General features: G+C 38.5%; 1 protein-coding gene across 4 annotated transcripts in view; it reads right to left on the reverse strand.

The window, feature by feature from the left end:
* The window catches only part of PRKCI (protein kinase C iota), a 79536-nt gene that overhangs the window by 46060 nt on the left and 19353 nt on the right, over positions 1 to 14123 (reverse strand). The window contains exon 1 of one of the 4 annotated variants that reach the window (XM_060011154.1): positions 972 to 1070. The exons of the other annotated variants lie outside the window; for them this stretch is intronic. Coding sequence (XP_059867137.1) covers positions 972 to 1059 — 88 coding nt within the window. The 5' untranslated portion in view covers positions 1060 to 1070. Of the gene's footprint in view, positions 1 to 971; positions 1071 to 14123 lie in introns of those variants that run through there. 4 annotated transcript variants of the gene reach the window in all.

The following is a 14123-nucleotide window of genomic DNA, read 5'->3' on the forward strand; positions in this document are numbered from 1 at the left end:
TGCAACTAGAGAAAGCCTGCACGCAGCAATGAAGACCCAACGCAGCCAAAAGTAAATAAATTTATACATTAAAAAAAAGTGGGGGGCTTCCCTGGTGGCACAGTGGTTGAGAGCCCACCTGCCGATGCAGGGGACACGGGTTCGTGCCCTGGTCCGGGAGGATCCCACATGCTGCGGAGTGGCTGAGCCCGTAAGCCATGGCTGCTGGGCCTGAGCGTCCGGAGACTGTGCTCCGCAACGGGAGGCGCCACAGCAGTGAGAGACCCACGTACCGCAAAAAAAAAAAAAAAAAAGTGGGAAGAAGACCTAAACAGATGTTTCTCCAAAGAAGACATACTGTTGGCCAACAGGCACATGAAAAGATGCTCAGCATTGCTAATTATCAGGGAAGTGCAGATCAAAACTACAATGAGGTATCACCTCACACTAGTCAAAATGGCCATCATCAAAAAGTCTACAAACAATAAATGTTGGAGAGGGTGTGGAGAAAGGGGAACCCTCCTACACTGTTGGTAGGAATGTAAATTGGTGCAGCCACTATGGAAAACAGTATGGAGGTTCCTCAAAAAACTAAAAATAGCGTCATCATATGATCTAGCAATCCCACTCTTGGGCATATATCTAGAAAAGATGAAAACTCTAATTCAAAAAGATGTATGCACCCCAGTGCTCACTGCAGCACTATTCACAACAGCCAAGATATGGAAGCAACCTATGTGTCCATCAACAGAAGAATGGATAAAGAAGATGTGGTATATGTATATACAAAGGAATATTACTCAGCCACAAAAAAGAATGAAATAATGTCATTTGCAGCAACATAGATGGACGTAGAGGTTATCACACTAAGTGAAGTCAGACAGAGAAAGACAAATATATGATATCACTTATTTATGGAATCTAAAAAAATGATACAAATGAATTTATTTACAAAACAGAGACAGACTCACAGACATAGTAAACAATCTTACGGGGCTTTCCTGGTGGCGCAGTGGTTAAGAATCCACCTGCCAATGCAGGGGACACGGGTTCGACCCCTGGTCCGGGAGGATGCCACATGCCGCAGAGCAACCAAGCCTGTGCGCCACAACTACTGAAGCCCGCATGCCTGGAGCCCATGTTCTGCAACGAGAAGCCACCAAAATGAGAAGCCCCCACACGGCAACGATGAGCAGCCCCCGCTCGCCACAACTAAGGAAGGTGCTCGTGGCAATGAACACCCAACGAAGCCAAAAAAAAAAAAAGAAAACAATCTTATGGTTACCAAAGGGGAAGGGATGGGTGAGGGATACATTAGGAGTGTGGGATTCACAGATACACACTAGTATATATAAACTAGAAAAAAAAAGAGGAAGCAAATTTTGACACATGCTACAACATGAATGAACCTTGAAGACACTATGGTAAGTGAAACAAGTCAGTTACTAAAGGACAAATATTGTATGATTCTACTTCAGTAAGGTACCTAGAGTAGTAAAATTCACAGAAACAAGGTAGAATGGTGGTTGCCATTTGCCGGGGGAGAGAGGAGAATGAGGATTTATTGGGTAAAGAATAACTTTATAGGGTAAAATTAATGGGTAAAGAGTTTCAGTTGGGAAGATGAGAAAGTTCTGGAGATGGATGGTGCGGATGGTTGGACTGGCTCTATCACTATATTAACTAAGAAAAAGCCACAGAGTGGTGCTGTGCCAGTTCTAGGCTTCCACCTTATAAACATCTGGCATCTTTTGCTTTGGGGAGCCCTAAGTCACCATGTAAGAAGTTCAGCTGCCTCTGAGAGTAGAAGCCCTGAGACTACACAGAGAGAGAAAGAGAACCTACTATGCTAGCATCCCAGGTGAGCCTCCACGTGACTCCAGACCCGGATGCCATCCAATTGCTACCGCATGAGAGACCTCAAGTGAGACCAGCAGAGCCAAACAACTCACAGAAGTGTAAAAAGACTATAAAGTAAAAGGGTGGGTTTTTTTAAAGCCACTAGGCTTTGAGGTGATTTGTTATGTTACAAACACCTTCCTGCCACCTTTCAAGGTGAATCTTGAAATTCTGTGTATCTTACAAGACCCAGGACAAATGCCACCTCTTCTGAAAAGCTTTACCTGAGGGGGTAATGTTTCACATTTCTTAAAAAATGCTAGATATAATCTACTCATTTTTAATAACAGCTTTATTGAGATACAATTCACACAGCATTCAATTTACGCATTTGAAGTGTACAGTTCAGTGGTCGTTAGTATATTCACAGAGCTGTGCAACTACCACCATAATCAATTTTAGAACATTTTCATAACCCCTCCTCAAAAAAAACCCTTCCAATTAGCAGTCACTCCCCATTTCCCCCCAACCTCTCCTTCCACTGTCAGCCCTAGGCAACCACTGATTATTTTCAGTCTCTACAGATTTGCCTTTTCTGGACATTTCATATAAATGGAATCACACAATATGTGGTCTTTTTTTTTTTTTTTTTTTTTTTTGGGATATGTGGTCTTTTATGTCTAGATTATTTTTGCTTAGAGTGTTTTCAAGTTCATCTAAGTTGTAGCATGTATCAGTACTTCAGTCCTTATTTATTAGTGAATAATATAGTAAATATTCTTGAACTGAAATATTTGTGCTTGAGTAATTTCTCATGATACTTTCCTAGAAATAGAAATGATTGGCTCAAAGTGTGCCCATTTAAAATTTTGACAATTATTTCAAAATTTGGAATGATAGTAACTCCAAAAAGGTTATGACATATACACTGAACCAAGTGTGTTTTTCCTAACCCTTACAGGTAATGATTAAATTTTAACTATTTTCTAATCTGATAGATGAAAACTGATTCTTATTTTAAAATCTTTGTTTCTTTATTAGTGATCCTTGAGCTTTTTTTGTCATTTATGAATTAGCTATTTGCACCTTTTTCAGTAGATGCTTCATCTATTTCTTTTTGACTTAATTATCTTATATTAGAGGTAAGCAATCCTTTGTAAATGTTGCAAATATTTTTTTCTCAGTTGTTATTACTTCTATATCTGTGATTATGATGTTTTTCAATATAAAGAATTAGGAAAAGTCTTCCGTCTTTACATTTCCTTTTTCAGAATTTTCCCATTTATTCTTTTTTAAAAATTTATTTATTTATTTTTGGCCGCATTGGGTCTTCGTTGCTGTGCAGGCTTTCACTAGTTGCAGCGAGCGGGGGCTACTCTTCGTTGTGGTGCGTGGGCTTCTCATTGCGGTGGCTTCTCTTGTTGCGGATCACGGGCTCTAGGCGTGCGGGCTTCAGTAGTTGTGGCATGCAGGCTCAGTAGTTGTGGCAGATTGCTTAGTTGCTCCGCGACATGTGGGATCTTCCCGGACCAGGGATTGAACCCGAGTCCCCTGCATTGGTAGGCGGACTCTTTAACCACTGCACCACCAGGGAAGTCCCCCCATTTACTCTTGAGCATTTATTTTTCCAGATGAAATTGCCAGTTTCTAAAAGATCCTATTAGAATTTCGGGGGGGAACTGTGCTCTTTACAGATTGATCTATAGGGAGTTTACTTTTTCTATGTTCCCTCTCCCTAACCCATTATTCAGGTTTTATTTATGGCACCCAATTGTTTTTTTGGTTTTTTAAACATCTTTATTGGATTATAATTGCTTTACAACATTGTGTTAGTTTCTGCTGTACAACAAAGTGAATCAGCTATATGTATACTTATGTGGGGTTTTTTTAAAGTTTTGTTTATATGGTTTCTATGCATTTCTTTAAAGTTTATTCCTAGATTAAAAAAAAATTATGTTATTACATGGATGAAACCTTTTCTTCCAATATACTTTCTGACTGAGTATTACCTTTATAAAGGAAAGCTATTTGTTCTCTCATATACTGACTTTATATTTGTCTTAGTGTTGTTGATATCTTAAGAGACTAGTTGAAAAATAGGTCAACATGATTCAACCAGATTGCATAGATAGAGCATTTTTATTTATTTATTTATTTAATATTTATTTGGTTGCACTGGGTCTTAGTTGTGGCAGGCAGGCTCCTTAGTTGCGGCTCCAGGGCTCCTTAGTTGTGGCATATGGGCTCCTTAGTTGCAGCATGCGAACTCTTAGTTGCGGCACGCGAACTCTTAGTTGAGGCATGCATGTGGGATCTAGTTCTCTGACCAGGGATCGAACCCAGGCCCCCTGCATTGGGAACGCGGAGTCTTATCCACTGTGCCACCGGGGAAGTCCCAGATATACCATTTTTAGATCAATACTCAGTACACTGATAATAACAGGTGTTGGTGAGGATGCAGAGAAACTGGAATCCTCATACACTGCTAGTGGGAATGTAAAATGGTGTTGCTGCTTTGAAAAACAGTCTGGTAGTTCCTCAAAAAGTTGAACATTTGTTACCATATGACCCAGCAATTCCACTCCTAGATATATATCCAAGAGATATGAAAACATATGTCCACACAAAAAGTTGTAACGAAATGTTCATAGAAACATTACTCATAATAGTCACAAAGTGGAAATAACCGAAATATCTATCAATTGATGAATGGATAAATAAAATGTGGTATGCATACAATGGACTATTAACCATTAAAAAAGGATTAAGTATTAATACTTTATATATCATGTCTAGATTAGGTAAATCTATAGAAACAAGAGCTAGATACATGGTTACCTAGGTCTGGGGACAGTGGGGGAAGGAACTTGGAGGAAATAGAGAGTAACTGCTAATGAGCATGGGGTTTCTTTTTTGAGCAATGAAAATGTTGTAAAATTGATTGTGGTGACGGCTGCACACTCTCTGCACAAATATACTAAAAACCACTGAATTGTACACTTTAAATGATAAATTATATCTCAATAAAGCTATTTAAAAATATTTAGTGCAGCATTTTTATAAAAGTGAGTTCGATAACAAAGTAATATTCCAGTCCAAAAGCAAAGTCTGTCTTAACTTGCCTCAAAGAAATAAAGCAATTCTTTTATACAGACTCACTTTCTCACTTATGCAAATTTCTCCCAATTTGCCACACACATGAAAGTGTAAGTCACATAATTACACTCTATTTTTTTTTTTTGCAGTACGCGGGCCTCTCACTGTTGAGGCCTCTTCCATTGCGGAGCACGGGCTCCAGACGTGCAGGCTCAGCGGGCATGGTTCACGGGCCTAGACGCTCCGCAGCATGTGGGATCTTCCTGGACCAGGGCACGAACCCATGTCCCCTGCATTGGCAGGTGGACTCTCAACCACTGCGCCACCAGGGAAGCCCACACTCTATTTTTTGACGTAGGTTTTAAAAAATAACTTTCGCTTCTATAGAAGTATATTTAAGTGCAGGCCAAAGTTTAAAAACAGAAAAGCAACATAAAAAAGAATAATGAAAATTTCACATTTCAATAAGTGTGCAAATTACTCTTCCAGTTAGAAAAATAAGCCAGCTTAAAAAAAAAGAAAAACAAGCCAGTTGACTAAATTAATTCCAAAGACTGAAACAGTCAAAGAATTCTAGGAACAGAATGAATCTGAAATATAATGAATGTTTCATTTCTAATTTTCCAGGTGAGGGACCTGAGTCCAAGCTGGCAAATACATTTAAGCTCACCTCAGATTGTTTTTTAAACAATGAGAAATATTATATCATTCTCTCTCTCTCTCTTTCTCTCTCTCTCTCTCTATATATATATCTCACACATGAATGATACCAATGAATGCCTTATAAGCATCTTGATTTTTAAAAAATTTAAACACTAAATCCAATTTTCTCTAGACTCACTAGCTGCTTGCAATGTCCTAATGGCCTATTTCTACAAAAATTTCCAAAAAAACTTACAAGATTGAACCAAATTCAACACCCAGCAATTATGCCTTCCACAGTTCAAGTGGCTTCTGCAGTTAGGATGATTTTACTGCAGTAGTATGAATTAAAAAATCCCAAAGCTTAACCACCTCACTTTCTGAGCAACCTCACGTAAACCACTTCTTTAAGATGACCCCTGATTTCCTTATTTGCAGAAAAAAGAAGAGATGAGACAAAAATTGAGTAAATGCTATCTGTAAAGGACTGGGAGTATCTTAACAAAAAGGAACTTCAGGGACTTTCCTTGTGGTCCAGTGGTAAGACTCAGTACTCCCAATGCAGGGGGTCCGGGTTCAATTCCTGGTCAGGGAGCTAGATCCCGCATGCATGCCGCAACTAAGAAGCCCACATGCCACAACTAAGAGTCCATATGCTGCAACTAAGAAGTCCACATGCCACAACTAAGAAGTCCGCATGGGACTTCCCTGGTGGTCCACTGGTAAAGAATCTGCCTTACAATGCAGGGGACACGGGTTCGATCCCTGGTCAGGGAACTAAGATCCCACATGCCGCGGGGCAACTGAGCCTGCATGCCACAACTGCTGAGCTCGCATGCCTCAACTAGAGCCCGTGTGCCACAAACTACAGAGCCCACGCACCCTGGAGCTCATGCGCCACAACTAGAGAGAGAAAACCTGCATGCCACAACTAGAGAGAAGCCCATGCACCACCATGAAGAGCCTGTGCACCACAACAGAAGATCCCGTATGCCGCAACTAAGACCTGACGCAGCCAAAAATAAATAATAAATAAATCTTTAAGAAAAAAAAGTCTGCATGCCACAACTAAAGATCCCTCATGCCGCAACTAAGACCCGGCACAGCCTAAATAAATAAATAAATAAAACAGGAAAACGAAAAAGGAACTTCAGAAATAAACACAAAACAACACAAAGGAAACATTCAAAGTACATATAAAATGAACAACTAAATTAAGAAAAGATCATTAAAAAGATTACAAGTCTCTATGAAAAATAAACACAATTCTGCATCAGGATGATAGGATTATGGATGCAGTTTTTGAAGTTTTCTTTATAACTTTAAACATTGACTTAGGACTTCCCTGGTGGCGCAGTGGTTGGGAGTCCGCCTGCTGATGCAGGGGACGCGGGTTCATGTCCTGGCCCGGGAGGATCCCACATGCTGCGGAGCGGCTGGGCCCGTGGGCCATGGCCGCTGGGCCTGCGCGTCCGGAGCCTGTGCTCCGCAACAGGAGAGGCCACAACAGTGAGAGGCCCGCGTACCGCAAAAAAAAAAAAAAAAAAAAAAATTGACTTAATATTAAATCCTTAACTGGCATATACAAGATATCAAAGGTCTAGAAAAGCCTTTAAGGAGTTGTGTGCTGGAGAAAAATGTTGTATTCTCAACTCATATCAACCTAATTAGATAGTACATGCTCCTGGAGCAAAGGGAAAAACAGCCAGACATTACAAGCTGTATATCACCTAGATAAATGTCATATAAAATAAATTACATTCTTAGGAAATGCCTGAGTCAGGACTTTAAAAAGGAGCATCAAAAATCTCCCAAAGAGGTGTCCTGCAGTACTTTACATACAGGTTCTCTCCCAGGCTCCAGATCCCATTACAATTTTCTCCTATGTTAAAACAAGGGCTATATTACCTACATTGCAAAGATAATGGCAAAGCTGAAGAGCATATATTTAAAGTCACTCATAGTATGCTTAGTTCATTATAGGTGTGGCTTTTAATATTGCACTTTGGTTGAAAGCCATGAGTGGAATTAGCCAGTGTTAAAAGTATTGTAATAACCATATTTTAAAAAATCAATTTTTCTCTTTTGCTAGATATTGTCCTTTTGCCAGGCCAGCATCTGCTTGCTCTTGGTTGAAACCTAAGTTAGGTCAAGTATCTGCTTTCAATATGTACCTAGAGATTGATGCTTTTGAAAAACTACAAGGAAGTGTGAAAGTCAAGTTAATCACTGACATTGCGTATACTCACATCTGTTTTGTTTTCATTGGACTGAATGTCTTTGGTTCAGGTATTACCTTTTCAGGCCAACTGCTTAATGCCTGATAAAGCAGGACACATAACTCAGAAGCAGAACATTCCATGTAGAGTCATCATGAAACAAAAATGAGACAGAAAGCTATGTTTCAAAGCCCACTCAATTACTAAAGTCCAAATTCATATCCTAAAAAAGGCATACACCCAGAGTGAGATCTGCTCAGTTCAACGAATTTAAAGGTAATGAAATCTGTATATTAACCAGCAGGCCTGCTCTTTTTTCAATGCATTTACATTTTCTTTTCACCTATAAAAACAAAGAAATTAGAGCGGTGGACCTCAAGGCATTTGGTAAATATGCAAGATCCAATTATTTATGAGATAACTTCACAAGGTGCTGAACATGACACACATATATAACACTAGTTATATTAGGTACTTTAGCATATGGCTGAATTCAGTGCCCCACATCTGAAAGAATCAACACAGCCTGAAACCAAAGTTGTCAATGTTTAATATTTGCCTGAGATAGCACCTTCCTGATAGATGATAGATAGATGATAGATCTTCCTGATCTTTGAGCCTGCCACAGATTTATAGATTCACTCTGTGCTCCCACCAAGACCTTCCTACTGCCACCCTGCCTGTGAATACTGGGTTCAAGACTTCTGAAAGTCACAGCCACTCCCTAAAGGGTTGCATTGCTTAAAATGCAGATTTGCAAAAATTTTCCAAGAATAATATGGTATTTAGGTGGTCATCCTTTCAATATTAGGCCCCATAACAGATAGTAATAGATTTCTGGCTTCTTGCTCCCTTTTTCTGGGAGGTGGAAATCAGTGGTTACAGAAGCATGTGCTATCCTATCAAGCTGCTCATCCTCAACTTCCACTTTTGGAGAAGATAAACTAACAGAAACTGGATTTAACCCTCCTCCTAAAACAACAGAAAAACTAGACAAAATAAATGAAAAAAAAATGGTTCAAGATATTGGAAATCAAGCAATGAAGGACCAACTGTTTCCAAGTAACTTAAATGGTTATTTAAGTTACTATTTTTGAGCATCCCAGAACAAAGCTCAAAAATATCTACACAAATACAAATATATTCAACATCCAATAAGGCAAACGTCAAAATGTCCAGAATCCAATCAACTATAAGCAGGCACGTGAAGAAGCAGGAAAATATGACCCATAACAGGAGAAAGATCAATCAATTGAAATTGACCCCAAACTGACACCAATATAAGAACTTGTAAACATGGACATTAAAAGAGTTATAATTATATCCAATATGTGCAGAAGCTATGGGTATTGAGCATGTTAAGTAAACATGGAAGATATTTTAAAAGACCCAGATTTAATGTCTAGAAATAATGCTACAATTTCTGAAGTGAAAAATGCTCTAGAGGGAATTCATGGCAGATTAGACATTGCAGGAGAAAAGATTAGTGAACTTGAAAACATAGCTATAAAACTATACAAAATGAAATGCAGAGGAAAAGACTGAAAAAGGAAAAAAATAAAAGAACAGAGAGTTAGTGAGCTTTATGACAAGTTTGAGAAGCCTAATATACATGTAACTGGAATCCCTGAAAGAAGAATCTGGTGACAGAAAACAATATTTGAAGAGATAATGGCCAAAATTTTTCCAAATTTGATGAAAACTATGAACGCACGGATCCAAGTAGACCAACAAATCTCAAGACAAGAAACATGAAGAAAACTGAAATAAGGTCCATCATTATCAAATTGCTTCATCCAGTGATAAAGAGAAAAATCTTAAAAGCAGCCAAAGAGACACACTACATAAGAGAAACAAAGGTAAAGATGACAGCAGATTCTGCATCAGAAACAATGCAGTACAAAACAGTGTACTGAATGAAAAAAAATTATCAACCTATAATTATTTACCCAGCAAAATTATCTTTCAAAAACAAAGATGACCTCAGGAATTCCCTGGCAGTCCAGTGGTTAGAACTCCATGCTCTCATTGCCCTGGGCCTGATTTCAATCCCCGGTTGGGGAACTAAGATCCCACAAGCCATGCCGTGTGGCCAAAAAAAACCAAAACCAAAAACAAACCAAAAAAAAAAAAAGCAAAAAAACAAAGGTGACCTAGAGGCAAATTCATAGAGACAGAAAGGCAAATTCATAGAGAGAGGAAAGTGTAAGTGAGGTCACGAGGAGCTGGAGGAGTGGGAATGGAGCTGGAGGAGCTGGAGGAGGGGAGTTATTGTTTGATGGCTATAGAGTTTTTGTTTGAGATGATAAAAAACAAAAAGTTTTTGTTTGAGATGATAAAAAGTAGTGAGGATGGTTGCATGACATTCTGAATGTGCTTAAATGTCACTGAATTGTACACTTTAAAAAAGTTAAAATGGGGACTTCCCTGGTGGCGCAGTGGATAAGATTCTGCACTCCCAATGCAGGGGGCCTGGGTTTGATCCCTTGTTGGGGAACCAGATCCCGCATGCATGCCACAACTAAGAGTTCGCATGCTGCAACTAAGAAGCCCACGTGCCACAACTAAGGAGCCTGCAAGCCATAACTAAGGAGCCCATGAGCCACAACTATGGAGCCTGCCTGCCGCAACTAAGACTGAACACAGCAAATAAATAAATATTTTTTTTAAAAAAAAAGGTTAAAATGGTAAAATTTTGTGTTATGTATGGTTTATGACAATTTTTTTAAAAAAGAATTTTAAAAAAGGAATATACTAGTTCTCCATCTACATAAGGCCCAGTAAAAAAAAAAAAAAAAAAAAAAGAAATGGGAAGTTTCAAAATATGTGCTGAATAATGCCACTGATATAAATTTAAAAGCACATAAAGGGAATTCCCTAGCAGTCCAGTGGTTAGGACTCAGTGCTTTCACTGCAGTGGGCCCAGGGTTCAATCCCTGGTCAGGGAACTAAAATCCCTCAACCCACATAGCATGGCCAAAAAACTAAAATAAAATAAATAAAAGCACATAAAAACACTATACTTTGTCATGTATACATATAAAAAGTGACAGATTAGTGGTTGCTTAGGGGTTGAGGGATAGGAGTGCGAAGACAGTTTAGACTATAAACTTATTCTATGGTAGTAGTTGGCTCTTACAGAGGGAAGGAAGACAATGCAATTGGAGACGGGGTTGCCAACAAGAAGGACAGAACTTCGCAGAGACCAGAGCATGTTTGACAGCATGTCTGAGAGCCCTGGTGCCCTGCTGGACTCCTATGGTCTCTCTTGCTTCACCTCTCAACAAATCCCCACCTCACCACTGCAAGGCGTTTCTCCCAGGTGGGCCCCAGTCTGATCCTTTTGCATTTCAGGCATCACCACAGCCTGATATATAAATGGTAGCAGCCAGAATTTACTAGGTAGAATGTCTGGGGCATGGTGCTGGGGCAGAGGCCAGAGCTAAGAGAAGTGCTTGGGGACTTCTTAAAGTTAGCTATCTTCTCGTGGGGTCCTCTACCCGCTGGGAGTACAGGAAGACTTTCCAGGGACTACCAGGCATAGTTTTTTAAAGGTATCCATTTTCTCAACTTCCATATAAACTCCTTTCTAAAAACCATCTGCCTGAGAACATGCCTGGAGTGCAGTACCCCATCTCACCTCCTCAAATTTTTCTTTTCCTGTTTCACTAAAAAAAAAAAAGCATATATACCTACCATGTGATCCAGCCATTCCACCTCTAAGTATTTACCCAAGACAAAAGGAAATATATATTGATACAAAGACTTGTATGCGATTGCCACAGCACCTTTATTTATAATAGCCCCAAACTAGAAACAAAATCAATGTCCATCAACAGATGAACAGATAAACAAATTGTGGTACATCCACATGATGGAATACCACTCAGCAAAAAAAAAAAAAAAAAAAAAAAAAAAAGAACTACTGATACACACAAAACATGTATCAATAATTATGCTGAGTGAAAGAAGCCAGACCAAAAATGCAAACTAACCTATAGGGACAGAAAGCAGATCAGTAGTTGCCTGGAATAGAGGAGCAGGAGTGAGGAATTGCAAAGCAGATGGAAACATTAAGGGGTAATAGATATGTTCTCTACCTTGCTTGTGGTGATGGTTTCCTGGGTGTCAAACTTCATCAAATAGTATACTTACAATATGCACAGTTTATTGTATGTTAATTATACCTCAGTAAAGCTATTTTTAGAGGAGAAGTAAAGATACGGAAAAGCTAAAACAATTCATTACCAGCAAACCTTCACTACAGAAATGTTAAAGGAAGTTCTCCAAGCAGAAGGAAAATACCAGTTACAAAACAAGATCTGCTCAGAGGTACTCGGATTTTCTTTCTTATTGATGTTGATTTTCATTTTTGAATTTTCAGGTTTGGAGCCACAACACTGCTATCTAAATAACTGAAGTTACACTGAATATACATTCAGTCCAAAAGTTTTCACTCACTGTTTTTTCTGACACGATTACCGCTATCAGTGCATAGTGCTGGGGATTAAAAAAAAGTATGAAGAATGATTTACTATTTTAGTTCTTAACATACCAGCTAAAATTACACCAGACTGAAGATGTTTGGAAAACATCACATCAGAGAAATATGTTTCTTGCCATCCTAAGTATGGTTTTGTTGCATCTTGGCACTCTATGTTTCCCCCCATGATCAAATCAGATTTATAATGCAAGTCAGGAAGAAGCTTAACCTCCCAGAATCCAGAAACACTCCACGCTCTTTATGTCAAAGGAAGTTTATATTCATTTGAAATTTCCATGAAACTCACCTACTAGAGTCAACAAGACATGAATTAAAGTACTATATCCAAATAATACCCTCTCCCACTCTGCAAGTCACCTACATTTTCAACTGTTTCCCTCACATAGTCCTTTACAGGGTGTAAAAAAAAAAGGAATTCACAAATGCTATTGGTAAAAGTATAACAAGGGGTACAATATTTTTGGAGGTCTATTTGGTACCACCTATCAACAAGGACACATTCCATTGCAGGGAATTTGCAAATAATATAGTACAAGTGTCCCCAAAATACATGCACAAAGATATTCCCTGCACCAGTATTTTTGACAAACTGCAAACTATCCAAATATCTATCAAGAGGGGATTAATTAAATAAGTTATGGTACAACATTGTTATATAATATTACATAGCCTTTAAGAGGAAAGAGATAAATCTACATGCACTGATATGGGGAATATCCTGGTGGTCCAGTGGTTAGGACTCCGCGCTCTCACTGCTGAGGGCCTGGGTTCAATCCCTGGTCAGGGAACTAAGATCCCACAAGCCACATGGCATGGCCAAAAAAAAAAAAAACACCACGGATATGACAAGCTATCTACAAGATGGTAAGGGAAAAAACAGGTTAAATAACAGCTTGTATAATATTAGTCTATTTGTAAGACAGAAAAAAATTGTTACCCTATCCCTTCTAGTTGTATATTCACAGAAAGAGATACCATAAATTCGTTCATAGCAGCTATTTCTGGGGGTCTGAAGATCTCCAGAGACACTTTTTCCTTCAAAAAAATCAATATTTTTGTTAAAAAGCATGCATTATTCTCAAGAAAAACTTTAACAAGAAACAAAATACCCAAAGGCTAGTGACAGAAATTACTAGTGTCTAGTAAAAGAGAAGCGACACAGTTAAATTTAAACCGGGTATTCAGACCCTGAATAAATTAGAATTTATAGAATTAGAAATTTAGAAAATACTCAATATTAGATGTAATATTTTTAAAGCACATCCTTAAGGAAAAACAATCACTCTTATATAGGGAACTAAAAACTCACATTTATCATGCCCTGCCCCACACTCTCACTGCATATGAGAACCAGCATATGATTGTTACAAAACACTATTCATTCTAAAATGTTTAGTTAGATTAAGCAAACCAGTTTTTCCACATGCACATCAAAACAAATCAGTAAAACTAGTTTTGAACACAAAGAAGAATGGTTGTCATAAATCTGTGTAAAGAAATGAAGTATGACCTTTATTTGCTCTGATATAAAATCCCACAATTAAATGTTTAGCTTCTAGAACAATGTTTCTCATAAACCAGAGAAATCAAATTATAGACCTGTCTTCCACTGATCCTAGAGAAAATTTCTTCTCCATGTAAGCATGCCCCAATGCCTACATGGCTAAAAATAAAGATGAAAAATTACAACTGAAAAATAATTGCAAGGAACTCAAAAATAATTACTACTGGCTCTGTAAGCCTAAAATTAAGAAAAGACTGGTATCACAATTCACCATTGTAAAAAGGATCACATGGGAATCAACAGACCTTAATGAAAAGTTTAACCTTTACTTGAATGAGGC

Source organism: Delphinus delphis, chromosome 4, assembly GCF_949987515.2.
Source record: "Delphinus delphis chromosome 4, mDelDel1.2, whole genome shotgun sequence".
In the NCBI taxonomy this organism is placed as follows: Eukaryota; Metazoa; Chordata; class Mammalia; order Artiodactyla; family Delphinidae; genus Delphinus; species Delphinus delphis.